Consider the following 15,073-nt stretch of genomic DNA (forward strand, 5'->3'; position numbering starts at 1 on the left):
AAGGATTTCCTCTTGTGCCATGGAACCTCTCCTCTCCTCTTCTTGTGCATACCCCATGTTCTCCCCAGATCTACTCCAGAGGATTGGGGCAACCCCCAAAACAAATTTAGGGGACATGTGGGGGAAGGGGAGAGGGGAGAAGTTACACGACACAAGCAGAAACCCTAACACAGATTAAATTAGTCTGATACCACCCATTGCACTCTAAACCATTCCTATGTTACAGCCATTTACATTTTTTGCTGATTTATCAGGCACCCTGCCAATACACTTCTCATTCCCCACAATACTCACATTCGGTTATTACACTCATTTTAACTGAGAAAAATATCAGACTTACTTTCATAGTGAATCAAGAAACCAACACTTGAACGGCTGTTATCTGTAGTGAATAGGAGATACATGAAATTCCCAGTGCTAATAAGGAACTGTGGTGCTTGTGTGCCATGGTATTCCCCAATTAATGGAGAAGAACTCGTCGGCCCATCTCTGACTTCCAGTGTATCGTAATTTACTTCTGTCTGGAACCTGTAAAAACAGAATGACAAATTGCAACAGGTATGACTTCAAAGCTGACATTTCTAAAACAACAACAATCTCATTAGATTGGTGGAATCCCATGGAACATTTATGCTGCAAAGGTTTCTGCTCTCCGAAGGTTATTGCTTACTTCTGGGTAAAAAGAATATAATCCACAGTAGGTAGCAAAATAAATTGAAGTAGGATGAGGCGGGGGCGCTTGCAGGAAAGAAGCAGTGGAGGATCTCTCAGAAGAGGATTCCTGCCTGTCATAGTAGTCAAATACTAGGGTAGATGGGGCAATGGTCTGGTTATATTTGTGGATGCTCCATGTGCACAATATTTTACATGCAGGAGAGGGATCTTAGCTCAGTGGTAGTGTCAGAAGGGAGTGTGGATGCTTGCAAAGATAACAGCCTCTCTTTTCAGGATTTATTGAGTGCAAACTTAAGTGCAGTGCAGAAGTTTCAAAACCATGTCTGCCTCAATCGCTAGCAGAATCCGGAAGTGCCTTCTTCCTATTTCCCCTCTAGCAAAAAAAACCCGGAAGCCCCCCTCTCCGTCTTTTTTCATTACGTGGAAAACTAAGCGACGGAAACTGCTCATTCCCTCCCCTGGTAGCAGTTTTTTGGCTCTGCTCTCTCTTGTCTTCCTTGTCTCCTGAAAACTGCCCCTCCCCAGACTCTGACGAAGTGCAGCTGCTCAACAGAGGAGGAGGCTCTCTGTACGTTCCTGTCTCTCCCCTCCCCTGAAAACAGATCCCTGACAGGTAGACCTCATAATCTGCATGCACTAGGCCTCCAGCGGCTCCAACCAAGAAATTCCAGGTTGCAGAAGGCCTTAGAGATCTACTATCCAGAGCTGACAACACTACTCAGTGTAATATTAGAGCAGTCCAGGGAGGACAGAGGCCCTCATGGAAGAGCTGTGGTGGTTCAGTGGTAAGAGCATATGCTCTCCATGCAAAAGATACCAGTTTCAATCCCCATCATCTCCAGGTAAAGCTGGAAGAGATCCCATTCTGAAATCCTGGAGAGCAGCTGTCAGTCAGTGTAGATAATACTGAACAAGATGGACTAATGCTCTGACTCTGTATAGGGGAGCTTCTTATGTGATGCCGCAATTCTCACACCAATCAGAAGGTGCACTGAAGTCCTTTCTTACCTAACTTTTCATTCACTTCATTGGTTCTTGAATTAGCTGGTGGTGTTGAGCCATTAACTCTTACATATGGAAAATCATTATCACTATGACACACAAAGCAAGGAATAAGAGCGGGGTTATTTAAAGAGGTCAGTGGAAATGGTGGACCTAGAAGAACCATGGTCCTCTACTCCGTTCCAGTCTAGTTCCCTGTCTCCTGGGAAATAGTGTTTTCCAGTTTAATAACTTTAGATTCACAAAGCCTGACTGAGCATGAAATCATCCTCCAAGGGTCATTTCTGCATCAAATCCACTCAGTTCCCCAGTGGTATATACGGCTTGGCTTCAGTTTTGACTGATGTGCAACACAATCTAATTGCGCCTAAATATTTGTAGATACATTTGACAGCCACTTGAACTAGAAAAATATGAACCTTTTACTGCAGTTTTTGTGTCAAGCCTTTTTCCCTCCTCCTGTTTGAGAAGGCATCACCAAAGGCATTCATGTAGAAACAAAACACTCTCATTGTGTAGCACTGCTAACCTTTTAAACCAGATATGACACATAGTAGAGCTCTATAACGGTAATAAGTTTGGTCTCAAAGGACGAAGGAAAGCTGCAGGAGACCTGCGTTCATATCTAATGTGGAACAGAACTGGGGAAGGGCCGTAACTCAGTGGCAGAGGATCTGATTTGCATGCAGAAGGTCAAAGGTTCATTCCCCGCATTTCCAACAGGGGCTAGGAATGTTCTCAGAACAGACACTCTCAGTCAGTAAAGACAATACTGAGATAGATGGACCAATGGCTTCACTCAGTCTGAGGCAGTTACCTATGTTTACTTCGGATAGCAAAGAAGAAGAAGAGTTTGGATTTGATATCCCGCCTTTCACCCCCTTTAAGGAGTCTCAAAGCGGCTAACATTCTCCTTTCCCTTCCTTCCCCACAACAAACACTCTGTGAGGTGAGTGGGGCTGAGAGACTTCAAAGAAGTGTGACTAGCCCAAGGTCACCCAGCAGCTGCATGTGGAGAAGCGGGGAAGCGAACCCGGTTCCCCAGATTACAAGACTACCGCTCTCAACCACTACACTACACTGGCTCTCGATAGCAAACACTTTGCAGAAGTCCTGACAAAAATAAGCATGCTTACTTGGATCAAGGGAGCATGATAATGGTGTCGTTTTTCACTACAGATGACTGAAAACAGGAGTTTATGCAATAAATATTTGTGAAAACAATATATACAACACCCTTGTACATTATATAACAATTAGCAGGCACACATAAATATGAACCTAAACCCACAAATCCCATAAACTGATAAATTGGGGAGGGAAGGAAATACATAATCTTTTAAGGCTTTCTCCAGAAATAATGTACATTGTATTACGTCCATATATTAATATACAACTGAAGCACACAAGCACATGAAACCTAGTAAGTTTCACAGAAAACAAAATACAAATATAATCAGTCTTTGAGGCAAAACTGTATTAGATAACATAATTAGAAATGTAACCAATCATATACAGGATGAGTCTTTTAAAAGAGGCCCCATGGAACATGTGTACTCCATGGGGCCTATTTTAAAGGACTCACGATATATATATAGGATGAAAAACTATGTTCATTTATTTGACTGTAAGTCGTCACACAGTACATAGAATTAGGCTGCATAACTGAAATCCTGAACAGAGACTGATTAAGACTGCAAATCTAAACACACTTCCACTGGATACAGTGAGACTTATTACTGAATAAATATGAAAACCATTGTGCTATAATCCTATTGATTAGATGGTATTTGATGCTAAAATGATCATTCCATCAGGGCAACAGCAGCACCCCTTCCCCCGCTCCTCCCACGCACTGTTCCAAAGGACCTTGTGAACGATTCACAGGTGAAGAACTAATGTATATCCAACCTCCATGATTACATTCAGGATGCTGGAACTCATCCCATCAAAAGTTATGCTCTGCAAATATTCTCCAACCCCTCCATTCTTCCACAGGCACTCTTTAACAAATTCATTTACATATATATTCAACTCCAGATGTGTAAACTATCTTGATTTTTCAATGAAAGAACATCATGGTGTCCAACCTCAAGCTGACACTTCTTGATTATTTAAAATAATTTGGGTTTGTAAGATATATTTGATTTGGCAACATCAAAACCACAGCAGTGGGTTAGAGTACCACTGGTTTCAGTACAGCCAGATATTTGTAAATTGTTCACCCACATCACATAATTCCCTTTTACCACCGTAAATCAATTACCCAAGGCATCTCTTTCACTACCTTTGTGAAGAATGAAGGCTTATTACAACTGTGTTCTTAAGAATAAGGTGGTTGTTAAAAGCATTCAAAATATATAATTACCCAGCAACATGAAACTGATCCAGGTTATTCTGTTAGTTATACAGAACTCTGTGTGGTGGATAGTTACACAGAACTAATGTTGGATTAGACCAAGCTTTATCTAAACCAACATTCATAATTAAACAGCAGCTAGTCGGATGCTACTCAGCAGGAAATTCCCTGAAGTGTGTTCCCTGCATCTGATATTTAGGAATACACAGCTCCCCTATATGATAGCTTCTTTTAGCAATTATAGAGAATTACTGTCCACATTAATGCAAGGCTGAAGTTGGTGTCACAGAAATCTCTGTTGCTTTCAGTGCCAGAATGGAAATGTAGCCCCTGAGGCTATCATTGTATCCCAATGTTTTCCCAAACATAACTCTCAAGGGTTAGACAAAAATAATAAAGCTTTTCGGGGGGGGGGGGGGGGGCTATGTTTATAAGCAAGATGACCAAAATAAGTTCCCCTTGTTTTTTGAAAGAAAGGGGGAAAGCTTTGCCATCACATTTCTTTTCTTTACCAAAAATGAATCCCTCCAAATGATTCTACACCATTCTGTTTGAATGGAGAAGGGATGCTACAGGGCTGTCCCATGACCCCCGCCACACAAAACAGATGAAATGTATTATTTGTGTAGTTATCAAAAACAATATTTTTTAAAGAGGGGAAATCAAAACGCTAATGCCCATAACTAAATGCTGAATAGTTACAGAAGCATCTACATAATGACTGTAGATACCATATAGACTGCTGCTAAATTCAGGCATTAACTCAAACCCAGACTGTTCATCAATCCTCTTATATCTCTAGAAACAATAAGTTCACCACTCTAAGACAAAAACTCAGCCACCCTTGCAGTTACGCCCAGGTTAATGTCAGATAGTCTGATATTTTCATTGTGCTGTGATGTTAGACCACTGAAAAAAGGGGATAGCACGTTTGTGTAGCTGGTTGGACAGTAGAAAAGAGTATGTTCTACACTGTCCGGCACATTCAAAAAACACTCACAATGTCTATCATTTCTGGGAGTTTTTAAAAACAAAGGCTGAGGGGGGAAAGTTCAATTAGGCTAACATAAAGGCCCTGCGTTTCAACTGGAATTATTAATTTTGAGATATAAGTGACCCTATTAACTGTTTTATTTAAACCATAGAACTTGGGGGAGCAAATTATATGTACAGTTTACTCGACATTTTGTTTTTCAATGTCCCTTAATCTGGTTTGAATATTGTGATAAATATATTGCTCACCTGAATTATATAATAATAATAATAATAATAATAATAATGTTACTATTTATACCCCACCCATCTGGCTGGGTTTCCCCAGCCACTCTGGGCAGCTTACAGCACTTTTTTTTTTGTAAAACATTTTTTTGTAAAACAAATTTTCCCGATACAGGGTTGCCGTCTGATTTTCTACAGGCAGATGTTGGCTACCCCTGGTTTACAAGAAAGTGTAGCGACAACGCCTTAAAAGAGGGATGGGGAAGCTGTGGCCGTCTAGATGTTTATGAGGTATTTTTATACCACCTTTCTATGACTACACACAAGGCCGTTTAGAATTTTCAATTAATTACATATAATCTGATAAACCTAAAAAGGGGAAAAGCGATAGAAAGGGAAGTGAGAAAGATAAGGCAAGGTCAGGAATGATACCAATCATTACGTAATGTTAGATAACTGTTAAGGCGACCAAACTGAGTGGCCACTGAAGGAGAGCATGGAACCAAACTGCAGTCAGCCCAACCAGGCCTTACGATTTCATTTCTGCTGCAGCCACATGGAGTGGCTGCTAATTCTGGGAGTGCAGGAATCACATAGTAATTGGTCCCAGGCCTTGTCTCATCTTTCTTTTGGATGCAACATGGTGGAATGGGTAGTAAGAGACAGCTGGGCAAGGTTGTTGGACTCTAATTCCCATCAGCACCAGCCAGCCTGGCCAATGGCCAGGCATGATGTGTGTTGTAATTCAACAGCATCTACACTGTTACCATTTCAAACAATTGCAACATTCAGCTACGGATCTGTTTTTCAGATACTCACTTATCAAATGTGATCTTTATAGAGTGCCCTTGCTTTGCCTCGATTACCCATTCACAGTTTAACGAGTCTTTGTAGTAACCTGGCCATCCTGGTGGCAAGATAACGCCACTAGATGCTGTCAGGTGGCCACCGCAAGGTGCTGGAAGAGAAACAGAAAGATACAATCAAATTGGTAATCCCAACTGAGAAATGCTATAAATCACATTGCATAAAATTGCTCAACTGCAACTTCCAGCGTGCCTTATCACAACCAGAAAGTGCAGAATATCCTTCAGTGTTGAACACACAAGGCACTCTTAAGTGTTAATTCTGACGCTCTGTACTTTCACTTAACCACTCCATATTCCTGCTTGTGGTTGCACCGATTCACCTGCTCCATATATTGGCTAATCTGCCTGGTGCTATAAATTTGTTGTGCCCTGGCAAGCCCTGTCTCTCCCCCACCCTCTCTGTACCATAAATGGTAAAGGTAAAGGTACGCCTGCCCGTACGGGCCAGTCTTGACAGACTCTAGGGTTGTGCGCTCATCTCACTCTAGAGGCCGGGAGCCGGCGCCATCCGAAGACACTTCCGGGTCACGTGGCCAGCGTGACAAAGCTGCTCTGGCGAGCCAGCACCAGCGCAGCACACGGAAACACCGTTTACCTTCCCGCTATAAAGCGGTACCTATTTATCTACTTGCACTTTTAAGGGTGCTTTCGAACTGCTAGGTGGGCAGGAGCTGGGACCGAACGACGGGAGCTCACCCCGCCGCGGGGATTCGAACCGCCGACCATGCGATCGGCAAGTCCTAGGCACTGAGGTTTTACCCACAGCGATTCTCTGTACCATAATGAAGGCAAAATGTTGTTCTATTATTGCACATCTAGTATAAATGGCAGCTGTTCGCCTAGCAGCACCAATACAATATTGGCTGGGATACCAGCACAGAGTCTTAAAACAATTAGGTCATAAGCACACCTTATATTTAAAGCACATGGCTTCCCCCAAAGAATCCTGGGAAGTATAGTTTACTCCTCAAAGAGCTTCTATTCCCAGCAGCCTTAACAAACTACAGGTTCACAGGATTCTTTGAGGTAGCCATGTGAGGTAGCCAAGCGGATGTGACTTTAGTTGTCTGCATAGCAGCTGAGTGTGTGCAAGTGTGGTATAATGAATGTTAGACTTATACCAGGAGTATTTATACTCAAATCCCTACTCAGGCATGAAATCTACTGGGCGACCTTAAGCCAATCAATCTTCCAGCCTAACCTAAGCCACTCATATGAAAATTTTGGTTTTGTGGAAAGGAGGGATAAAAATTTAACATATAACAAAGAAATTATGAAATCACACAATGAAATTTATATAATCCAGCACAAAATGCATTTTATGTAAATCCTGTGGCTTCTAAACCAGTCTTCTTGAGTGATCATTTTTTAACAGGCTGGGTGGCATTGCTATTTCTCTCACTGAAGTAGGCCATTGCTTCATAAATATTCCTATTTCATGTTAAATGCACTGCATGTAAGCTCGTAGGCAGATACACCAGCTGGTGTAAGTAAAAGAGCACCCAAATCCTATTACAGTTCACACTAGATGAAATCTGTTAAAGTTAGATTTATTAACACGGAGAATATTCAAAAGCAGATGTTAGGCCACTCAATCTATTTGTTAATTGCCACCCATATTCAGCATGCCAACTAGCAGAAGAGGAGAGGTTGTATAGTTGGGAGGCGAAAGGCAAAATTTCCCAGCATTGCTTTTGATTTCACGACTTAAATCAGCCAAATAATCACAGAATCCTCTGGACATGAACCTACATCTTAGCTGCATGTCAAGGTTAGCCAATGTTGAGCCCTTCAGATGTTGTTGGACGCCAAGTCCCACCATTCCTGACAACTGCGCATGCTGGCTGGGACTGGTGCATGTCCAACATCTGGAGGGCACCATTTTTGTTGTCCCTGCTGTATATCAAGTCATTTATTAAAATAGCGATCCTATGCATGCTTACTCAGAACTGTATTCAACAAGACAAGCATCATTATGATTGTAGCCTAACCCACTTTTATCTCTAGATACAATTTCTGAGAGTCTATAAAAAACTAAAGCATTGCTGCCTTTAACATTTGTGTATGCATGCACACACACATCAACAGTAATTAATATTCTCTAACTCCACATATTGTCATTGATGCTCCTATGGATGACAAAGGAGAGCTGTGGTTCTTCTTGTGGGAAGTCAATGTGGTGCTCAGTTTTTTCCAAGTACAATGGCCCAAACATTTCTATGCCAAGCAGATAAGTCTAGATATTCTAGGGATTTCCATCAACTACTGATCACCATACAGCAAACAACAAATAACATACCAATTGCTTACATTTAATATTATGGTTTTCTTGCTCAAATACTAAGATCCGAAACAATTCTAGAGTTAAGATATTGTGTCCCCCTCTTGGTGGATGCCTGTCATTTCTCTCTCTCTCTCTCTCTCTCTCTCTGAGTTTTATACTGAGTCTTTGATTTTTTTTATTTTATTGCTGTCTTTATTGCCTTAATATTAACAGTATACATAATATCTAAAGAAAATCAGTATGTGCATTCTAGAGCACGGTCAAATCCTTACCTTCACATCTCGGAACAGTTGAACTCCACACAACATTTCCATCCTGCATAACACAAGTTATGGTCTCTGAGCCCTGGGTTTTCACAAAGCCATCGTCGCAATGAAAAGAAACAGAACTTCCTAGAAGGAATCTGTCTCCAAAGCGCTTTCCATTTATGGGGATTCCTGGATCATGACACTCATTCTGACCAAATGCTGAGCGCCAAAGGAAAGAAAAAGTGAAGCCAATTAATTAATTGGTTGTAAGTATATTTGGATGCATGATTCAAAACAAGACAACTAGTCTCCTTAACTGACCTATCTTTGGGCTTACATGATTCTTTAGTGATTATCTGACTACCTGCAGTCAACCATGTTCAAAATGTATGAGCATTTTGATTTTTTCAGTGGTGACATATGTTTTTGAGCCAAACAGAACTACTGAGATCAGTATTAACTTTGTTTCTAAATATCCCAGCTCAGCTAGAGAGTATGCATGTGGGGAAATGCTTAATTTCATCATGCATTTTAATTTTTAATTTAATTTCTTTTTCATGTGCACATTACAAAAAAAAATTACAACCCCAAAATTAACATGCAGTGATTAGTAATGATAGCTTTGGACACCTTTATGTTCAAAGGGATTATACCTCTGCATACAAGCTGCTAGAGGATGAACAGCAAAAAAGCAGTAACCTACAGACAGTTATTCTGAATTTTCTGAAAACATCTGCCTGGACACAAGACTCAGACTGGATAAAACAGATAGCTGCTGTTGACTCCAACCATCTCTGATTACTAGCAGTGCTGGCTGGGGCTAATGGAATCATAAAATTGTAGAGATGGAAGGGTCATCTTGTCCAACCTCTTGCAACACAGGACTCTTTTGCCCAACGTGGGGCTTGAACCCACAACTCTGAGATTAAGAGTCACACGCTCTACCATCTGAGCTATCTGACCATTGACATCTGGAAGTCCACAGTTTCCCTATCCTGATTTAAACTAACAAATGCTTAATGATATTTCTGAAAGACATTGTGCAGTCAAACTCAAGTGCTTTTAAAGCCCTAATTATTTTGTTGGGTTTGTTAAGCATGTACTTCAGCTCTCTGAAGCCTAGCTCTTAAAAGTGCTTATTCTTAGCCGCGTAATGCCCATTGTGTTTAGTATACAACTCAGAGAATGCACACTTACTCGTGTATGATATATTGAATCCTCTTCCTGTAGTGGAATGATCTGACTGAAATTCAAGACGTACTATGTGCCCATTGCTAGCTATCTGGGAAGGCACCTCATTGCCAGAAAAAGTACCGAGTGCTGGTAAGTCAGAAATCCCATCATCCTTCACTGTCAGGTAATCAAACTGAGGCTCTACATCAAAGTCATTGAAAATAAGATGTATTCTGCTTCCTGGTTCTGAAATTATCAACCATACACAATTCATGTTGTTTCCATACTCCTCAGGGTAGTTTGGTGAAAGTATAATTCCTGAAGGTGTTGTGAAGTTGAAGAAACATGAGACTATTAAAAAAGAGAAAATGAAACACTTTGAACGATGCATGTGTTAAAAATACAAATTCTAAAAGGCATCATGTCTAGGCTATACCTCCTGGAAAAATGAAATGTTTTCCATTGTTGTGGGGGAAAGTCCCACCTAAAAAACAAAGCCTGCAGTTGTGACTTTGCTGCCACATTTTCATTTGGGGGGTCTTTTTTAAAAAAAACAAAACAAAACAAAACTGGGAGGAGAGGGCACCATATTAGGTCCAAACAGCAATAATATATATAACGTCGCCTAGACACCCCAACTTTTACACGGGAAGACACCCGAGGACACCAAAACCTGCATTCCTGTACCCGTGAAAATCTACGAAAGCATATATATATATATATATATATATATAAATATAAACACACACACACACACACATGCATATACATATATACACACACACACAAACATATATATATGTGTGTGTGTGTGTATATATATATATACACACGCATACACACACACACATATATATATACACACACATATATATATAGTGATCTATATATATATTTACACACACTATATATATATATATATATATATATATATATATATATATATAGTGTGTGTGTGTATGCATGTGTGTATATATATATGTGTGTGTATATGTGTGTGTGTATGTATGTGTGTGTGTGTGTGTGTGTCATTTTGTTTGTTAAATACCTTCCACATGACAAACACAGTGATAGAACTTATTTATCTTCAGTGGTAAGCTTTTTTCAAGGACCTCTTTCTAACAGAGATTAATTCAAGGACTAGCAGTAAGGAATGGATATGGTCACTACAAGCTGCTTGAAAAACTCCCTGTGTTCCATTTGTATTTCACTCTTAGAAGAAGCAAAGAAGAAGAAAATGTGGTGGCAGCTACTGCTGAGAAAACTGACATCTTGCTGCTGCTCACCAGGAGGTAGAAAGGGAGGGTGAGGCAGCAGTGAGGTCAGTACAGTGCAAACAGACTGACGAAGTAAATCAGATATGTCCGCAGGTGCATATGCACTGTGCTGGCCTCACCACCATCTCAATCCTTTTCCTCCTGGTAAGCAGCAGATATGCAGCAGATGGAAGGTCAGGCGACTGCAAACCACTCCTAGTTCCACACAAGTTAACGTAGTGATATATTGGCTAAGATCCTTGTACCAAACAGATTTGTAAGGTAGACATTACTAAGGAAAATAGCAGTGTTCTACTTAGTAATGTTTGCCTTGCATGACTGTTTATAGATTCCTTGGTTATGTGATATATTTAATAAAATCTTCAATGAATTTTTTTAGGTGAAATCAACGAAATTTTACTCAGAATAGACACTTTCAAATTAATGGACAAGTTATTTAAGTTGATTTATTTCAGTGGGACTACTCTGAGTAAAACTAACATTTAACATCACCCATTTTAATTAATGTACTGCTGAGGGCATTTGCTCCCTGTTAATAAACTGTGAGCAAACATGATAGAAGGATGCTGGTCAGAAAAACACTCTGTATCTTTTAAAGAGAATAGCAAAGGAGAAAACTCAAAGGTAGCAAAACTTTGTTTGTTTGCTTATAAAGTATAAATCAGCTATTCTATTCACTTCTCAAAATAGCATGAAATGAAAATCCATTGTCTTCTAGTACTCTTTTGATAAATTTCTACTCTAACATTATCTGACTGCCAAATTCTCAGTAAGAAGAAAAGGAAGTCTGATTTAGGATTGCACCTTATTATACTGCTAAGAATGGAAGACAACTCATGAAACATACTGAATGCACTGTAATCCAGAGGTAACAGGAATAAAGATTTGTTATAAAAATGCATCATAGCATATAGTTCTCACCTTTTGCAGCTGGTTATAAAACAACTGCAGTATTCCTAAATTAATTAATACTCTATGCAACTTCAATAAGTTCATTATGACTACAGTGGTGCCCCACAAGACGAATGCCTCGCAAGACGGAAAACCCGCTAGACGAAAGGGTTTTCCGTTTTGGAGGTGCTTCGCAGGACAAATTTCTCTATGGGCTCGCTTCGCAAGACGAAAATGTCTTGCGATTCTTGCGAATTTTTTTTGCTCCCCAACCCCTTTATCTAAGGCACTAAGCTGCTAATAGCCTTTTAGCAGCTAATCCGCTAATCCCTTAAGCCTTTAATAGCCGCTAATAGCCGCTAAACCGCTAATAGCGCTAATCCGCTAATAGGGTTGCTTCGCAAGATGAAAAAACCGCTAGACGAAGAGACTCGCGGAACGGATTCTTTTCGTCTTGTGAAGCACCACTGTATTTTGCAATATTGTCCACTCTAAATACATGTTCTATAGAGCATGGTCAATTCCTTTAGGCATGTTTTAATTAAGAAAATATTATATTGAAAGCACTAGAATATATATGAAAGAGGTCAGGTATAGTAAAATAGAACTAAGTGATAGAATCAGAGAACTGTAAAGTTGAAAGGAGTCCTGAGGGCCATCTTATCCAACCCCCCTATGCAGGAACCCTGCCCACAGCATCCCTGGGTGGGCTTGAACCACCAACCTTTTGATTAACAGCCAGACACACTGACCCATCGTGCCACCTATGGTATGCTTCATGCTGTTTCTAAAGGTAATGGAAGGTCAAGAAAGAAAATGAATTGTAACTTACAAACACAACTGGGTTTATTGCCGGACCACTGGTTATTCTGTTGGCACGTTATCATTCTCTCTCCCACAAGTTCAAAGGCCGCTTGACATTCAAAAGTAAGTGTGTCTCCGTGTAGAAAACTATTGCCGGTCCTCTTCCCGTAGGACGGAATCCCAGGATCACCACAGCCGCCTTTCTCTATTTCTATAGAAATGAAGGTAAAACAAGTGGCAGAATTAAAATTAGCACTCTGCATGCACACAGAGACACTTGTTTCACTAGTGATTACTTAACCATTACATTGTTGAATATTACTTTATTTTACGTAAGTCATTCCATTTTAAAGTTACGTCTTATTATGATGTTCTGTATCAGATCAGATTATAAGGTTATGTTCATTGTTGTGTATTTTGTTGCTCTAAACTGCCTTGTGCATAGAAATTTAGAGAGGCACTACACAAATTAAAAGTAAAAGTAAAATGAAATGAAATGGGGTTGGGGGGAAAAATGAAATAAAATACTGTGCCTGGTTCTTGGTACCATATTTTAAGAAAGGTGAAGGCACTGGGAATAGGTTCAGAAGAGAGCAATGAAGATGGGTCAAGGATGTGGAAAACAAGTTCTGTGAGGAAAAGTTGAAGAACTGGGTATGTTATGCCCAGAGAAGAAAAGACTGGTGGGGAATATCATGCCTTATACTGAGTAAGACCCTTGGTCAACTTACCTCAGTTTTGGCTACACTGACTAGCACAGCTCTCCAGGATTCAAGCAGAGGTCTTTCTCAGCCCTAACCAGAGATGCCAGGCATTGAACCTTGGCCTAACACATTCAAATCAGAAGCTCTACAACTGAACCACAACCCTTTCCCAGAATACAGCACTCTTCTAATGCTACGAGAGTCAAGAGGGAGGACTAGATCTGATGAGCTTGTTGGACAGGAGAAACTTCTGAAGGGTAAGAGCAGTTTGACGATGGAACAAATTAAGTTCCTCCTGAGCTTGTCTAATGTAGACTTTATATGAATACTACATCTAGCATAAAACACTGTTTGAAATAATAGCAACAATGATAACCGTTTCTGTTGTTTTGCTAACCTACTTATACTGGCAATACAAACTTCATCCCCTCTAGGATTATTTTTTGTACTCATTCAATCTCAAACTTCTTTTGATCTAAGTGATTAGAACTGCAGGAACTTTCTGAAGTTTGAGAATGCACTATGAAGTTCTTCAGCTCGGATTTAACATCAGCTTCCTCTGGTTTGCCAATAATATTAACATAAATCCTATTCAATTGTTTCCTGCTTTCATGTACTCTGTTTGGCGGTTCAGGCAAAAAGACCTTTTTATCTTGTTTGTAAACCAGCAATATTTACCATCTTTGGGGACTTATTATCTTCTCAGTGTAAATAGAATGACAAGATTAAACTCCCCCACAAACTGGGATGAGATGATCATACACTTCTGAATTTAATCAAAGTCTTTCTGCGCCACAGCTTTCTTCCTTCAAGGGAAGAACTGTGGCAGTTTTGAAGAAATATACGTATGATACAAATAACAAAAAATACAAGAAATTCTATGCATATTGGGCATTAGATTCGAAGAATAGGGAATTCTAGGTTAAAGGTTTTCATGCTTTTCTAAGGTGTAAAAACATATGGGAGACAGAAATAGTACACCTATAACAAGCTGTTACAATAGAATAAAAAATTAATACATTTTGGACCAATAATCCACAGTTTCCATTTAAACCACTACAATTATGAGTATGACAAAATGGCTGAAGAAATAATCACCCATCTGATCATGCATAATTGGGAGGCAGGGAGCAGAACGGCAACTGAAGACCTGGCCATGGATATGTGTTTGGATGGAGGTGTGAAAGAGGGCATAGAAGCTGCATAAGACTCTGTCTTCAGGATCATGAATGAAATAAGCAAGACCTGTGATCATACAGAAAATGTGGGAATGGGACCAGCTCATCTTTGTAACGTGAAATGGCTACAGTGTCACAGGGCACCCAATTTTTCAGATCTCTAAAGTAAATGAGGGGCAGGAATGACAGGTGTTAGTCAAATCTCCCAATCTACAGCCTGGATTGAACTGCTTCTACTCTGGTTGTTTGCACAAGAGTCAGTACTTTATGCACATGCAGAACTATTCATTTATCTTGTGAATTCATTGTGCAAACCCCTAACCTCAAGCTATCACAGGATTAAGAAATGTAGCCACTGCTAAGCAGCTGTGTTTTAAATGCTACCAAGAAG

General features: G+C 40.1%; 1 protein-coding gene across 5 annotated transcripts in view; it reads right to left on the reverse strand.

The window, feature by feature from the left end:
- CSMD1 (CUB and Sushi multiple domains 1) overlaps window positions 1-15,073 on the reverse strand; it is a 920,428-nt gene that overhangs the window by 219,779 nt on the left and 685,576 nt on the right. For all 5 annotated transcript variants that reach the window (XM_083431289.1, XM_083431288.1, XM_083431290.1 and 2 more), the window contains 5 exons: window positions 12,829-13,011; window positions 9,853-10,179; window positions 8,680-8,874; window positions 6,074-6,212; window positions 341-528 (listed from right to left, as the gene is read on the reverse strand). In XM_083431289.1, the coding sequence (XP_083287415.1) occupies window positions 341-528; window positions 6,074-6,212; window positions 8,680-8,874; window positions 9,853-10,179; window positions 12,829-13,011 (1,032 nt within the window). The remainder of the gene's footprint in view (window positions 1-340; window positions 529-6,073; window positions 6,213-8,679; window positions 8,875-9,852; window positions 10,180-12,828; window positions 13,012-15,073) is intronic.

The sequence above is a fragment of the Podarcis tiliguerta genome (genome assembly GCF_965153285.1).
Source record: "Podarcis tiliguerta genome assembly, chromosome: 3".
Classification (NCBI taxonomy): domain Eukaryota; kingdom Metazoa; phylum Chordata; class Lepidosauria; order Squamata; family Lacertidae; genus Podarcis; species Podarcis tiliguerta.